The following is a 17,123-nucleotide window of genomic DNA, read 5'->3' as shown; positions in this document are numbered from 1 at the left end:
AATAATATTCATGGTAAAAAAAAGTAAGTAATAATAATAAAAACATAAAAAATAAAAATGAATAAATGAATGGAAAATAAATAAATAAATACTCAATCTGCATGGTAAATAAATAACAAAATAAAATAGAAAACAAACAAATAAATGATAATTAAACCAAACAAATATATATATATATATATATATATCACCATGAAGATTATGTTTGTTTGAAGATTGTTATGTTTGAAAAATTCTAAAAGGCTTGCTAATGACACATTCTTCAAATAACTGTCTAAATAAGACAGTTTGACCATTTCTAATGGTATGAAAAAGCAGAATAGTTTACCCTCATATGCAAACTAAGGATAATAATTGGCCTCTATGAGTTATGTGCAGTGGTACAGCAGGGTGAACAGGTTTATTTTCACACAACTGGAACACTTTTTTGACCAAACATCTTGGAAAGGAACAATTGATTTTTAAAATGCAAAATAAAACCCACTACTAAAATGTAAATGGATGTGCTGTCACTGTCCTATAATGGTATGATGCAAGTAAATTAGAGTGAGCTATATTAATAATAGAGATGAACTGTACTAATGAACCGTTCCATAGCGCTGTGGGAGAATTCCTAGCGTCCAGTATCCCTGGTAACGTCACAGACTGGAAACACTAGTGAACGCACCACACATGGCTCCACTGACAGTGCAGACACGACCCTGTCCGACCTCTGCGCCCTTGTACCTCCTTCCTGTCTGTCTCTCCTTCCCTCTCTCACTGAGGGGGACCCACGTGCCTGATACACTGCCATCTGCCTCCCATTTACACAGCCTATTATACAACAATCAACCGTTTAGCACACACCCTCACACACGGGGACCCCATTTAGCACTGAGAAGCACACATACACCCCCCACCACCCTTCCCACCAGGAGGCCCCTCTTTTACTCCCAAACTCTCTGTCTCACGCACTCACACACACACAATGAGCACCATTTAGCCATGACAGCATGAGACACAAGGGCCGTCAGAGCTACTGCTAACCAACTGGAGAGGGCGTCACATCTGACAATCAGCACACACACACACACGATCACACACACAAATGTTACATGATAGACAGAACAATAGAATGATGAATAGAACGATAGATAGATAGATAGATAGAACAGATAGATGGATAGAATGACAGATAAAACGACAGACAGATTTATGAACAGACATATATAGATAGTTCACATATACAGACATTGCAGATGTAGTGCATTATATCTGTGCTGTCAGTGTGCTGCTGACACTCTGATCTCTCGCTCCCTGCGGCACTACTAATGGAGTCACTTTATAAGAGTCTTATTTACACACGCACTTAACACGGCCCTGAGGCACAGCCTATGTGTGTGATAGAACCCAAAGCCACTTCATTCACATGATTTTAGTGGTCTCTAAGCTTACATACACAAATATAGACAAACAAACAAGGTACAATTACAGCTGCAGGTCCTGATACTGGACAGTCATTCGGTTTAACTCTGTCTATCTGTCGCTCATTCTCACACAAAATAAACATTCACACACCCACAGCAGCTTTACTCAGTGTGTGTGTGTGTGTGTTGTATATGGTGTGGTTCAGGCTCTAAATGGGTCATTGGTATTCTGGTCTGTCACCACTGGGCCTCTGAACTGGATTAATTGAGGCTGTGGGAAGAAAAGCAAAGCAGTAGCCCAGTGCTGGCCAGCCGGACAGCTATCGATCCACACACACATACACACACACACACACACACACACTAACACTTGCTCCTAATCAGAGAGAGACAGAGAGAGACAGAGAGAGAGAGATTAAATGACTGTCGCCTCTTTATTCAACCTTAAAGACTGGACTAGTAAGATTCCTGTTCACACGCAACAGTTATCATTCACTTTCACAGATGGACCTTAACAGTGAAAGAAACATTGCTCAGGTCAAATTTATTTTAACGGGTCCGCATCACAGATTAGCAAAAGTGTTTATGTAAATGGATGAATGTCACAAAATAAATAAATAAAAATTATGTAAAAATAAATACATTCATAAAAAATAAACAAAAATACATTTTTAGTACATTTATATTTTTTTTGGGGAAATGTGCTTAATTATCCTGAACATGTCAATTAAAAAAAAACAAAAGTGGTATATATAACTAATAACTAATGTCCTAAAATGGCCTTTATATACTTTATGCAGAATATTTATTTTCTATTTTGAGGTGACATGTTTCCTTCAGATTTAGATCCTTAGTCCTATAGGATTGGCACTGGTCATTACTGACCCATAATGGTTAACCACTATTACTAAATTTCCTATTCACGTATCTGCAAAAGCCAGCATTCAGAAGCTAGTCATGAAAGCAAATGTTTTGCACTGGATGCACCATATGTTAAAGCCTTATTCTGCTATCTTGTTCCTCTGTGTCCTCAAATCTGCAGAGAGGGTTTTAGTCATCAATTGCCAAATGTCCGTGCCAAGTATGTTTGTGTGTGAGCGTGTGTGTCTGTTTTAAGAGTCCTCTGTACTAATAGAGGTTAATGCGAGTGACCAGATGACCAGCTGTCCCTCTCCAAAATGAAGGACAAGGTTCTCTCCTCTTCTCTGAAACAAATTCCACTCACACAGCTGCTAACTAACTAACACACAGAGGAGAAAAGAGCACATAAACTAAAGAGCATGCATGAAATATGATGTAAACGGACATGAAACAGTGTAGTAGAGCGGAGGACAGGAGACAGATATCACAAGGCTCTTCAAAAGCTAAATGCGATGACTCAGTGAAGACAGAAGTGAAGAACGTACTAAAAGGAACCAAAAAACCAAACCCTTGATGAACCTCAATCCACATTTTAAAGGAGATGTTGATCTACCTGTTGTCCAGCTATAGAGTCATTGCTAGTTTTACTAGATCTTAGTGCTGCGTTCGACACCATATCTCAACAAGACCAGATGAAACTTCTAAATTATCTAAGCTAACGGAGTGTGTTAAAAATGTAAAATATTGGATGACCAATACTTTTCTCCTATTAAATTCGGATAAGACCGAGCGGCTAGAGTCTTTACCAGGTCAAGAAAATATGATCATATTATCCTAATTTTACAGACTCTGCACTGGCTATACCTATTAAGTTCCGTATCAGTTACAAAATATTATTACTTGCCTACAAGGCCCATATATATATATATATGTGTGTGTGTGTGTGTGTGTGTGTATTAACGATTAAATAAAATATCAAATTAATATTATATATAAATGCAAAATTCAGCAGCTTTGTCAGTAAATAGCTGGTTAAAAGCAGCAGCCCTATTAAAGAAGCAATACTTCTATTCTCATGCATAATCTTTACAACTCTGTTTTTTTCGTTAACACTATGATACTTCTGTGCAATAAAAAGTTGATTAGTTGACTAGTTGTTGAGCTAACCCACCAACTAACATTAAACACATACAGAAGAAAAAGCCTTTTATATGTGATATGTCCACTGGTATGACTACTTATGACTGCTGTGATTTTGCTTGCTAAAATAACAAAACAAAACAACAACAGTGAGAATAGCTGTGATTCATTCGGTCTCTGTTTAGTAACAGAGAGGACAGGATGTTTTCCTTCTGTGATCTAGAGAAGGACAGGAACAGAGTCTCTGTTTTCCAAGCCCATTTAGAAGTGGCTCCCCTGGATTTCTTGCATTCTCCCACTGAAGCAGTGCTGCCCCCTGCTGCCAAACAGAAGAACTGCAACTCACAAACACCCACAATTCAATTAGTTCTACCAGATCAGTATTTACCATTTAACACAGAAAGTGCATGACTTTATGCGTAAATAGTTAATAATGGCTTGGAGAAGGCCTCTACAACAAAAGTATTCTACTAAAAAGGTGTCCAACGTGGAAATAGAAACCATATACTGAATCAGTTGGTGTTGGAGTTGCACATAAATGAGACAATGAAGGAATATACAGCCCTAAATAGAGATTTCTGGGTAAAAAGGACACCAGTTGGGACTGTGGGACAGAGAATCTCTATTTTACAGCCTAACACTGAGAAACCGCTCAAATGAAATGTGTATCTAATTATATTTATTTGTTGTCACCTGACTACATGAACCAGTTAAAATCTAAACTGCATTACAAAAATATTTCAAACCGAATAAAATCACAAAAATGCCACTATTAAACTTTACAGAAACAACTTAGTAAAAACTCACATTGGACATCTCAGTCATTTGTTTATGAGGGTAAGTGCCTCAGGTTTGTAGAGGAAGGATAAAGGAGAGTTTTTTTTCGGGATGTCTGTTAAGAAACAGCCGTGTGATTGATGACATGCTCTCATTTGCCCGATTGTGTATTCTAAATGAAATATAGGCCTTTTCCACAGACCTGCAGGCATTGATTTCCACTCAGCCTGTGTGCTGTGTGTCCTTGTGAGGAAGATTTTAATGCTTCTCAAGGGTGCTTTCATATTCGCTCATATTTTATAATTAAATTAGCCTGCATCAGAGACTGCCCCAAAGTCCAGACCAAACGTCACTGTGTTTGTGTGCATATATGAGACAGAGACAAATAAGTTTGTCTGTGTGTCAGCAAGAAGGCTGTGTGTGTGTGTGTGTGTGTATGAAAGTTCTGGCCGCTATAGTCCTTCACAAAGTCAGAAAGCTTTGTCCTATGGTAATTACTCCGCAAAATATAGATCTTTATAAATGTTCAGGAGACACATACAAGTACATGAATCCCGATGGCTAATTAGGGCCTTTAAAAACATTGCAAACTGCATTTTAGGAATAAAAACATTGTTTACTTTACTTTTATGAACCACTTTTCCTTTTGACGACATTCCCAAAAGTCTGTTTAGTCAGTTTTACACAACTTTTAGGGGCATTTTTCTTTTCAGCAGAACTGTTCCCAAAGTATAACTAAGTAAGACATAAATACAAATTTAAGTTTCTGAAGAGAAGCAGTTATTAAAATATAAAACTACAGGGCACTAGGAAAAAAGTGATAAAATACAACAGTAAAACTGAAAATGTAAAAGACCTAATTATTTCTAAGAAACAGGACATATGCTTTATTTTTACCTGTATATGTTCTCCTGACCGGATGGAATAACCCCTAGGTTGGCGACAGACACCACCTTTCTGTTTACTGATTGGCTGGATACGTTCTCTGGCGTCATGGTAATTGTTGCCGATGACTCGTTCATGCCCACCAGTTTACCTGAGCACAGAAATAAACATTAGTTTTACACTTTTGATAATCTAGCCTCTACAGAGGTATTCAATACACAGTTGAAAAATCACCAATTAGCACCTTATTGTATTTCTTTTATTATTATTTTATGTAAATTGTTCTGGGAGCTCAAATTGGATTCAAGCGTAGACGAGCCACATGAGCCACAAATTAATTTATATTATCGCATTGTTCAAAAGAGTGGGGTCTGTAAGATTTTTTTTTTATGTTTTCAAAAGTCTTATGCTCAGCAATCAAAAATAGTTAAAACAGTAATATTATGAAATATTATTTAGTCAATTACAGTTTTTAGTGTCTTATGATCCTTCAGAGATCATTCTAATATGCTGATTTGCTGCTCTAGAAACATTTCTTATCAATGTTTAAAAAAGTTGTGCTGCTTAATATTTTTGTGAAAACTGTGTGCATCCTTGTTGAATAAAGTTATTAATTTCTACTGACTACAAACTTTTGAACAACAATACGTATATACGGACTGTCATGCTAAAAAATAATGACAAAAAAGGTTCTGCATACAGCTTTTAGAAAAGTGTGCCACTTATTCGTGGAAAGACAAACCTAGCATGTATACGTGTGCTTTCTTTCATATTTAACGTTTGACGAGCGCACAAAGAAAGGTACTGGGAGTCAAAACAATCTCGGCTTTCGGTAAGAGCATGTGATATTTGTGGGCCTTGTTGGACCACTACACTTGATTAAGACTAAAACGAGCGGAGAAACACGGAGGCCGTGCAGGACATTAGCCAGAGATGGCGTGAATAAGCCTCGTCGAACGGTAACAAGCACATAAAAGCAGCACGCCGCTGCTCCTTAACAAGCTTCTTCAGGGAAACACACGCAGACAATATGGCTTAATGCGTCCAAACTGGACTAAATGAAAATGTTGTGTTTCACTTAAAAAACACAGACAGACTGGGTGCTTTTCTTTCCAAAAGGCACAAACTGCGGCCCACTTCAGCGTGGCTTTCAAACGGCACGAATGTGAGAGTGCACACAGTGATACGTGCAAACACACACAGAGACACACACACACGTGCTCTCTCTCGTTTAGGGGGCAAGGTTTTGAGAGTGCTCATTTAAAGTCTTAAATCTGTCCATTAGGCTCTATTGTAGAGAAAATGTGGAGTAAATGAATATAGCGCGGCTTATGCTAAAAGCCTTTGCCAGAGCAACCAATTAAGAATAAATGATTGGCTATAAAAAGTGCCTTACTTCCTGTTCCTCATCTGTAAATAGTGAGGCGGGAAGCACTCCCTTCGCTCATTAAAATGTGCGTGCACGCGTGTCGTCCTGAGTGAAGGTAAAGGCAGCTCTCTAAAAAGACAAGGCAGGAATCCATTGAGCGCAAATGAAAAATCAAACCCGCCGTTTCTTTCGCAGAGCGTCTGCTTCATTATGTCAGCCTAATGTTGGACCCTAAAGCAGAGAAAGGTATTTGAACAGGCCATGTGGATGTGTGTGTGCGTTCCCGAAAGGCATCCGAACAAGCCAGATGCACGTTAAACCAAGCTTTTCTCTTCTTGGCTTCCAATTTATTTGGTTTTCCCATGCTTGTGTTTGGTTTTATCAGCTGAAACGGTTTGTTGCGCAAATGAAGGGGGAACAGGAGTTTGATCAGGAATTTAAAGGTGAAGTGAGCATTTCTGTGTCACTAACAAAACACAAAAACTCAAAAATGACTGTTTCAAGCAGGTTTCCATTACCCAGTCATTGGTCAGACAAATAGATAGCTCCGCCCCAAATTGATATGATTGGTTGAGACACTGACTACGTCCAAAATCACATACTTCCCTACTACACTGAAAAAAACTTGGTATAGAAACAATTCTCACTCAAAAAATTATATACTCCAATAATCTTTGTTTTATGTACAACTTCGAAAAATCAGTTTTTACAGTGTATATAATAGGAATAAGAGGACACAAGACAATATTGCAAATGTAGTACATCCAGACTTATTCTTACTACACACATTCATACCAGTATTTTTTTTTTTCGTATGACTGAGATACTATTATCGTTTTTACTGTTTTGAACTAGTTTTTATTTTGATATTTTCTGTTTTCAGTTTAATTTTAGTTAAAGTTTTAGCAACTTTGTTGCGTGCTTTTGTCATTTTTAATTAAATTTGTGTTAATTTTATTAGTTTTAACATGTCTATATCGTTTTTATTAATTTTTATTGCAGTTTTAGTTATTTTAGTACATCGAGTTAAACTAAATGAAAATAAGAAATGTTGCCTTGGCAACTAGCTGAGATAAAATAAGTTACTTTTTTTTTATTTCAACGTACATTAAATTTTTAGTTTAAAAAAAAAGTGTGTTCCTTTTATGGTTTTAGTTTCACTTAACTATAATAACCCTGATTCATACTTTATAGTATATACTTTTTAACAGTCCCAAAGTAATTACTCATTCAGAATAGTATGATGAAAAATGTTCGTTGACAAGTTTTTTCCCCCATGACTAAGACGAGACGATAAGGTCAATAAACGATAACTGTGACTACATCAACATGCAATATCGTTGACGATAAAAGATGAGACTAAAATGTATTTTAAAAAAACTATACCAAATTTTCTTTTAATTTTCGTCAAAAAAAAAGAGACAAAATATTATTGCGGACTGCTGTACACGCCTCTACTAAACAAGCTTTCATGTGTGCGGTTGCCAGATATCAAGAGTTCAAATCCACAAATCAGAGCTTCTCTGTTAAAAAGATGCATTTTCTGCCTGGTGTTTTGCTTATTTTTTTGCAATCTGGCAACCATACGCATGAGCTCATTCTTCATTGCGGAAGCGCCGATGATGATCTGAAAACGATCTCCATGTGAGATGTTCAGCTCAAACGAAAGTGTCATTCAGCCAGTCTGTGTTCTGTCATGAGATCTCGACTATTTTGTTTGCGATTGTGGCTGCTGAATAAATGCACTTCCTTAACCGCTGTTGTTTAAATAGAGAAACATTGCAATTTGGAATTATTGGAATTCCTATTAGGAATTTTACTGTTAAAATATTTTTTGTTTGTTTTTGCCAGTTTTCATAATGTAAACAGAGTGAGTGCATATCTAAGTCTTTGATATTCATTTATATATTAAATAGCCTATAATAAATCTGTACACTAGATGAGGTAAAATAAACCATGTGTATGAGTATATGAGACTAAATATGATAGTAACTAAAAAGTACATTTGACACCAGGACTAAGACTAAGACTAATTTTAAAGACTAAGACTAAATTAAAAATGTCTGACAAAATTAACACTAATTCAGAAGAGGTATGGAAAATATGCGATTTTAGACAGACAGTAAACGGCATTTTGAAAAAATAAAAATAAACATTGGCTTAGGACAAGGTTAACAGCTAAGAGAGAAGGTGTAAAAAAAAAGTAAAATAAAAAGTCTGTTCATAAGAGAGCAGATGTAAAAAAAAAAAAAAAAAAGTGTTCATATCAATCAGTTTCTCGCAAAACAGTGCTTAAACACTTAGGACCCCCAGGGTCCTGTGGAGAACAGGTCAGACACATCCGGTCTAATTCTCCTTGGACAACTTGTGTCGGCCTTCAGCGGAGACACTAGCGGTGCACATGTGAAGTATACTATGCGTGTCAGATTTGCCTTTCTAAGATTTCTGCATCAGCAGTTATCTTCACAGGGACAGTTCGAAGAGCAGGGACAGTATTTCATGAGATATTTTGTGTGCGTTTAAATAACCACATTTAAATGTAAAGAGTTTTTCAACAGTTCATGCCTGTCACCAGCACTCAGCTTGTTCATCAACTAAACATCGCACACATTCAAAGTGGTGAAAAGAAGAGTGGTCAGCTCTGGAGTGTATGTATGTGTGACTATGTTAACAGATCACATGCACATGAGTTTTTCTAGGATGCACTGGTTAGGCTGGGCAATACATTGAATTTTAATGATAAATTAAGAAAATTAACATCAAATTAACAATTTCACAATTACTCTTTTTTTTATTTGCCCATCAAGTTTTCTAAAGATTATCATTAAACTAGCTTCATTATCCATCCTTGCTTGCTTCACAACTTGCATGACACTGTAAAGAACTAAGTGTTTTAATATTGTCTATGATCATCTTTTGAGTTTGTAAGTTCAATAAATTTCAGTGAATCAAACTGTCTGATTCAGTAAACCGGTTCAAAACTCTGATTCAAAACTTAGTTTGTATCAGTTCACAACTCTGGCATTTTTCAATGCACTATGTGCATTAAAAATAGGTATTCTTCTTTGTGTTCACTGACTAAAAAAACTTATCTAGATTTTGAGTGTTTTTTTTACTTTCATCATTCAAAATTCAACATTTTGAATCAGTTTAGTGGGAAAATGATGATTCCTCAGACTATTTCAGAGCGTAGGCTTAAAATGGCTTTCATATAAAATCACCCAGCCCTGTGTTCTTGAGGTTTTTGAGAGTCGTGTGTAGATGTTTTTGAAGATGAGACAGTGTTGTATTTTTGAGGTCTTTAAGTGTTATTTCTTAGTGTTTACAGCATCAGTATTGTGTTGTGTAAGTGCTAAGAGGTGTTTGTATTACCCTGCTCTTTGGTGAAGTCTGCTTCACTCATTGTGATGGGCAGCAGCAGCTCTCCTACCGCAGGCTGGATGGACACGCTGAATTCATCTTCTTTAGTACTGAAAGAAGAAAGAACAGCACCATAAGATCATCACACACCTGTCCATCTTTTTCTGTTTCTCTTCTAAATATACTCTACTGGTCAAAAGTTTGTGCTTGGCAAAAGAATTTAAGATAAATGAATACTTTTATTCAGCAAGGATGCATTAAATTGATCAAAACATTGTTTCTTGAGCAGATATTAGAATGATTTCTAAAGGATCATGTGGCACTGAAGACTGGAGTAATGATGCTGAAAATTCAGCTTTGTATTACAGAAATAAATTACATTTTAAAATATATTCAAATAGAAAACATTTATTTTAAACTGCAATAATATTTCACAATTTTACAGTTTTTACTGTATTTTTACTCAAATAAATGCAGCCTTGGTGAGCATAAGAGAATTCTAAAAACATTAAAATATCTAACCCTACATTTTTGAATGGTAGTACATCTATTAAATTTGGTACAATACAAAGTATTATAGTATATAAAATTGTATTTATGGTATTTATGGGCATTTTATGTCCACTTAAGTAATGCCTTCTTCAGCTCAGTAATGTGATATATTTGTACATTTCTGAGTGAGAAAAAAGACCAGGAATATGTACAAAGAAAGTAAATAGGGTCAATTCTGATGTCATGTTAACTAAATAACTGATGTGATAAAGCCATAAAACATTTCAGGGAAGTTGTAACAGTGCTTCACAGTTTTTAAACAAGTAAAAACATTTTACATCAGAGAAACACTGAAACACAATCTATTTTGTTTTCGGACCCTCCTCTCATCCCAAAAGAGTAAAAGAATAAAGTTATTGATTGTCAGGTTTGCCAATTTACTTTGTAAGTAGCCAATTAGCTGAGAAACAGAACTGTTATAACCATCCCACTGGATCAATCATCACTGATCCACCAACAGAGAGAGACGAAAGACGGAGAGAAAGAAAGAGGGAAAGAGAAGGACGAGAGTCATTTCTATTTTCATATTTGTATTGATTAGCATCATCACTGTTTGTGGCCTGCAATAGGAAAGATGACTGTCAGGTACTCCGATAAAGACTGAAATCTGACATTAAAGTCCCATCATGAAGAGCGGCAGGCTGGGAAATAGGAAGCCAATAAGGAGTGAATCCAGGAGTGGGAGAACAGGGGCACCATGGAGATCATGGGATGAGGGGAAACAGGCTTGAAAAAGATTCAGAGACCAAACAATCGGGCTAGGGATCAACGTGCAGAGTAAATCCAGGTATTTCTTTCTAATACAGCATAATCTCTTGACGTAGCCGCAATAGAGAGTGGCCGAATCCCTCCTTAAACCAACTCCATGAGCTCGGCTTTCATCCAGGGCCACAGACACGTGTGCAGGCCTGACCTGCGCCCACTCGTCTCCATGTCATTGAACTCACATTGGCTCCATTAGCACACATAATCTACCGGTCGCCTGCTCACTCCCTCTCTTCAGCTCGGCTGTTTATGGTGATGTTATTCACGCCTGGCTATTTCACTGTATCGATCACAAAAGCCTCCAGCGTAATCGAAAAAAGAAAAAACAATTACAAGCTTTGTGGAGAAGTGTAATCACTCTAAATTAGATTATTAAAAAAATGTAATGCATATTATTACCATTCACATGATTCGGAAACGTATTGAAAAGGGGAACAATTAATTTGGTCTTATTTCGCCCAGTGTAAGGATAATGAACAATATTAATTTAATCTGTATAATGACATGCTAGCGCTATCATAACGTGCACGCATTGTGAGTGTGTATTAATTTTTTTTGCTGAATGTTGTTTTTTGAGGAAAGCGAACACCATCGTGCCTAGTTCTTAGATGTGTCAGAGTGACCTGATCTAAGGGTTGTAGTGCTACTAAACCATAATGACTCGAGGTAAGCATGAAAATTGTAAGGGACTTAACGATTCTGGCTCCTCTTAACAATGTTTGCTGTATATGATATACAGTGTGCAGTGAACAGTTACCACAGCTGGAAGTTTGCAGCTTGTGTGGAGTCATTGAAGTCTACGCCCATGGACACTGTTACTGACGCCTGCGGCTCCAAACGCTCTGAAGAGAGAGAGAAAGATGTGTCAGCATGCTGTGTGAACAATCAAAACTTTCAATCTAATCTAATTCTATAGAGAAAGATGCAAAATTCAAAGCAACATCAAAGGAAGGAAAGAAAGCTGAAGTAAGGATGGACAGAAAGTATGAAAGTTGAACTAAAGGAAGTAAATAAGGAAGGAAGGAAGGAAGAAAGAAAGGAAGGAAAGATGGAAAGAAGTCAGGATAGGACAAATGGAGAAATGGAACAGAAAGAAGTTAAGATAGACAGAAGAAAGACAGTAAGGAGGGCTGGAAGAATGGAAGGAAGAAAAAATGAGAAAAGGAAATAAAGAAGGAAGGAAGGACAAACTGAAGGAAGTAAAGATGGAAAGAAGCAAGAAAGGATGGAAGGCCAGAAGGAAGACAGTTAGGAGGAAGGCCGAAGAATGAAATGAAGAGATAACATAATAAAGCAAGAAAAAAAGAAAAGAAGGAGGGAAGGTAGAAAAGTACAAAAGAATGAACAAAGGAAAAAAACTTAAGTAAAGGAAGAAAGTAGGGAAGACCAGAAGGAAGAAAGTAAAGAAGGTCAGAGGGAAGAAAGTAAGGAAAACTGAAAGGAAGAAATAATGGAATAAAGGAAGTAGGCAAGAAAAAGCTAAATGAAAGAAGAAAGGAAGGAAGGATAACTGAAAGGAAGAAAGGAAAGAAGGAAGGATGGAAGGGAAAAAAACAAGAGAGAAAGTGCTGAACTCTGAATGTGCAGCACAGTCTAAAAAAGAAGCTTGATCTATTCTTCTCCCTTCCAGCCATGAAATTCATCTTTGTGATGCTTTAACAACACAAGCATGGTTCAATTTAATGTTATAAAACCCAAACCTGTCCTGTGAATGACTAAAACTGTTTTGTGACAGAGAAAGAGAGAAACAGACAGAGAGAAAACATAGGGAATGCGAGTGTGTGTTTGTGTTGTGCACCACTGTGAGCTGCGTGTCTGATGAGAGGACCTCTGCTAATCGATACACAGGCAGAAATCATATCAGCTGCATTAATACAGGCTGAAGGAGGGAGAATGTGAAAGTGTGTGTGCTGGAGAAGTCTCAGCTGGACAGTCTGATTAATAACTAATATTTATGAATGTCTAAAACAGCTGTATTCTATATTATTAAACACTTTCAAAATAATTGGGTGACCTTCTTGAATTTTACAAAATAATTTTAACAGATTTGAAGTTTACATGACAATCAGAGAAAGAAAAATTCAACTACAGGGTGAAAATAGGATGGCAAAATCCCTGACTGGATGAGTAAAATTAATAATAAGAAGAAATAACCAATGTATGTATGCATGTATAAATAAACAAATAAATAAATAAATGATAATATTAACACCAAAGTATGAAATAATAATAATAATAATGTACAACAACAATTATAATTGAAATAAATAAATGAACTTAATGTAAAAAACATCCATAATTAAAATAAATACTTAATGTAAAAAAACAACAACAATTAAAACAAATCACTAAACACTTATTGTAACAAAAACAACTATATTCAAAATAAATAAATAAATAAATACATACTTGATGTAAAAAAATAATTAATAAACAAACAAGCAAACATTCATTGTAAAAAAATTACTACAATAAAATTTTTTTAAATGCATACAATACCCAATGTAAATAAATAAACACCCAATGTAAAAACAACTATAATTAAAATAAATATAAAATAAATTACTGCCCAATAAAACAATAAGTATACCCAAAGTAAAAACAACAACTATGATTAAAAGGAATTAAAAATAAATAAATGTGAAGGTAAATAAGTAGTAGTTGCCAAATAGGTGTTGATATTGATAAACATGGCTGTTCATATTTTGATGTGCTCACAGTTGTGCCAATTTCACAATTCCAACTCATCTTTCAGAAACAAGCAACAGCAAGAAAATCCTGTTCTTCATGCTATGACCCCTTTGCATTACACATTCACAACTAGTCCTGTTAAACTCCATTTATTGACGTGTTAAGCTCACCAATAGCGTTAAAGCGGTGGATGTTTTGTCCGGTGGAACTCTTCTCAGAGATGTGGATGTTCTCCAGGGCTTGGTCAGTACTGTTGCTTAGCGTCAGCTGCAGGGATACCATGCTGTTGCCATAGATACAGGGCTGCCGGGTGAAGCGGTACTGGGCTGACAGACCTTTACCCGTCATCCTGTGGAGCAGCTCATGGGAGGTTTCCGGCACAAACACAGGAGAACTCGCCTGCAGGGAGACACATACAGGCCAAGAAACGGCGTCAAACTGACAAGCAAGAAATACACAAAGATGGAGAAGAGAACACATGCAGTTAACAAAAAACGGAGTAGAAATGGAAAGAAATTTGTGGTGGTAAATAAGTAATAATTAAAACTATAGTTGTGTTGCATTATTCTTAAACATGTTGATCGAATTCTTTTTTGTCTGACAAATGGAAAATGAGAGGAAACGTATATGAAAACAGTCATTATTTTGGCAATTAATAAAAACAACCTTTTTTTTTTTTGGTCTGACCAATGGAAAATGTAAGGAAACCTGTATGAAAACAGTCATTATTTTGACAATTAATCAAAACTAATCCTTTTTTGTCTAACCAATGGAAAATGAGAGGAAACCTGTATGAAAACAGTCATTATTTTGGCAATTAATCAAAACTTTAAGACATAAAACACGTGTAAAATGTCAGTGTTCACATAAAACATACAAAAACACCTATTTGCACACAGACAGACAAGAAAAAGAAAAAAGAAAAAAAAAAGCAGTGCATAAAGAGCCACCATCAGCCCATTTCCTCCTCTTAATAAGCCACCTTTTAACTTTTCATCTTAATGCAAAATCTCTGAGACACAGATGAAGATGATAGAGAGGCATAAACAGTATAAACACATTAGGGAAACCTTAGTAAAACTCCTATAATGTTAGAGTAATGCTGCAATGCTCTTAATGCTGTCTTAGGTAATTTATAATATAAGCAGAATGGAAACAGAGCTAGTTTTGTACTTTTTCTGAAGAAGATATGAGTGTTTCTACAACACATCTGTGCTAAAGTTACCATCACAATGCTAGGGTCAGTGCGTTGTGGTTGGTAAGGTGTTCTGAGTGGTTGCTAGGTGGCTGCACAAACAATGTGGGAGGAATTACGTGCCAAAGATAAATAATCAAGGTCAGGGTTTTGTGTAAATCATAAATCATGAGCAATAGTGATAATGATTGCTTGCCTTAGCTTAAAAAATGTATATATATATATATATATTTAATTAAACATTAAATGTTCTTTAACTAAAATATAACTCCAAGACATCGTGAACTTGGATTTAAATTTGCTTTTATAAATGCTCATTACTGACTTGTTTATCATTTCTAACCCATTCCAACAAAGGTTTCCAAGACAATCACAAATCATCCTCGAAATTTCAAACAAAACTTATAGATAACATTACCATGGTGAAATTTAAAACATCACAATACACAACAAGTTATAAAAACCCATCAACAAAGACGCAGTGACAAAACAACTGGTCCAGCAAGTGACCGTACTGTCAGCTCTGTAAAACCACTCCTGAGACATTTATCACCATAATGTTATGAGCCATAATTAGAGCTTTAATTATCAATATAAAACTAAGGTCGCACAACTATACTGGAATCAACTATATTGGTTTAGTATATAAAATGTACCCAAAATTGATAAACAATATACAGTAAAAACAGCAATATTGTGAAATATTATTACAATTTAAAACAATCGTTTTCTCTTTGAATATATTTTTAAATACAATTTATTCCTGTGACGCAAAGCTGAATTTTCAGCATCATTACTCCAGTCTTCAATGTCACATGATCCTTCAGAAATCCTTCTAATACGCCGATTTGCTGCTCAAGAAACGTTGAAAACAGTTGAGTCGCTTAATATTTTTGTGCAAACCATTTATTTCAGGATTCTTTGATGAATAGAAAGTTCAAAAGAACATATTTTATTTGAAATAGAAATCTGTCACTTTTGATCAGTTGAATGCATCCTTGCTATTTCTTTAAAAAGAAATCTTTCCAACCCCAAACTTTTGAACGGTAGTGTATAATACTGACCATATCAGTTCTCAGCCATATCAAAAATAATCATCTGCAATCAAATCAGCAAAAATGGTGCATCTCTGATTTACACTAGTTTGCTTCAACAATATCACCGTAATGGTCCAAAGAAAAGAAAGGCCAAGCGTCATGCCTGAATTGTGTCCTGTGACACCGGCTGCCATCGATATGACGAGTGTGACGTCTCAATGCATTACTCCTGACTCTCTGGATTCTCTCTAGCTTGTGTGACAGCAGAACAGATCGGCGGCTGATGGCAGTTTTCTGGCTCTACACGGCACTCCTAAACACCTGGACAGGGATGACATTTCTGGCTGCAATTTATTTGTTGGCTGCGGCTCGGTCTTCAACACCAGTAAGCCCTCCGAGCTATGGATTCCATCTACAACCCAACACTGGAGTTTTTTCATAGAGTAATGAGAGTTGTTATAAAAGCTAAAAATAGTGCAATGGAATTAAACTGAAAATGTGCAAAGAAAAATGGCATCCTTTCATATTCTGAAAGTACCTCAAAGCTCCGTTTGTGGACTGGTAATGTTTTCACTGCTCAGTTCTGAATGCTTTAACATTGTTAATACATACTAACACAACAACACAAGGCCAAATCAACACATGTTTTGTTTTGATTTTGCAGAAAAAATCTGCAGAATTCAAGGAAATGGAATTAACTATGGTAAAATCCATTAAATACAGCTGAAAATAAAACTATATATTCATATTAACAGCTAAAAACAGTATCAAATTATGTAATTTAATTTATATTTTTATTATTAAACATAATATTAAAGGGGTCATATGATGTTGCTAAAAGAACATTATTTTGTGTATTTGGTGTAATGAAATGTGTTTATGTGGTTTAAGCACTTTTTTTTCCACATACTGTACATTATTGTTTCTACCTTATACGCCCCGCCTTTCTGAAACGCATCGATTTTTACAAAGCTCATCGGTCTGAAAAGCGAGGTGTGCTGTGATTGGCCAGCTATCCAGTGCGTTGTGATTGGCCGAATACCTCAAGCGTGAGACGGAAATGTTACGCCCCTTACCATACTGTG

At 36.0% G+C, this 17,123-nt stretch overlaps 1 protein-coding gene across 4 annotated transcripts in view; it reads right to left on the bottom strand.

The window, feature by feature from the left end:
* Positions 1 to 17,123, bottom strand: part of ap3b1a (adaptor related protein complex 3 subunit beta 1a) — a 53,526-nt gene that overhangs the window by 3,636 nt on the left and 32,767 nt on the right. For all 4 annotated transcript variants that reach the window (XM_016552535.1, XM_016552536.1, XM_016552537.1 and 1 more), the window contains exons 23-26: positions 13,977 to 14,205; positions 11,873 to 11,957; positions 9,811 to 9,908; positions 5,082 to 5,220 (exon numbers count right to left, since the gene is read on the bottom strand). In XM_016552535.1, the coding sequence (XP_016408021.1) occupies positions 5,082 to 5,220; positions 9,811 to 9,908; positions 11,873 to 11,957; positions 13,977 to 14,205 (551 nt within the window). The remainder of the gene's footprint in view (positions 1 to 5,081; positions 5,221 to 9,810; positions 9,909 to 11,872; positions 11,958 to 13,976; positions 14,206 to 17,123) is intronic.

The sequence above is a fragment of the Sinocyclocheilus rhinocerous genome, unplaced genomic scaffold (assembly GCF_001515625.1).
Source record: "Sinocyclocheilus rhinocerous isolate Xijiao unplaced genomic scaffold, SAMN03320098_v1.1 scaffold405, whole genome shotgun sequence".
NCBI lineage: Eukaryota > Metazoa > Chordata > Actinopteri > Cypriniformes > Cyprinidae > Sinocyclocheilus > Sinocyclocheilus rhinocerous.
Note: the sequence above shows the minus strand (reverse complement) of the source record. Positions and strands in the feature narration are given on the sequence as shown.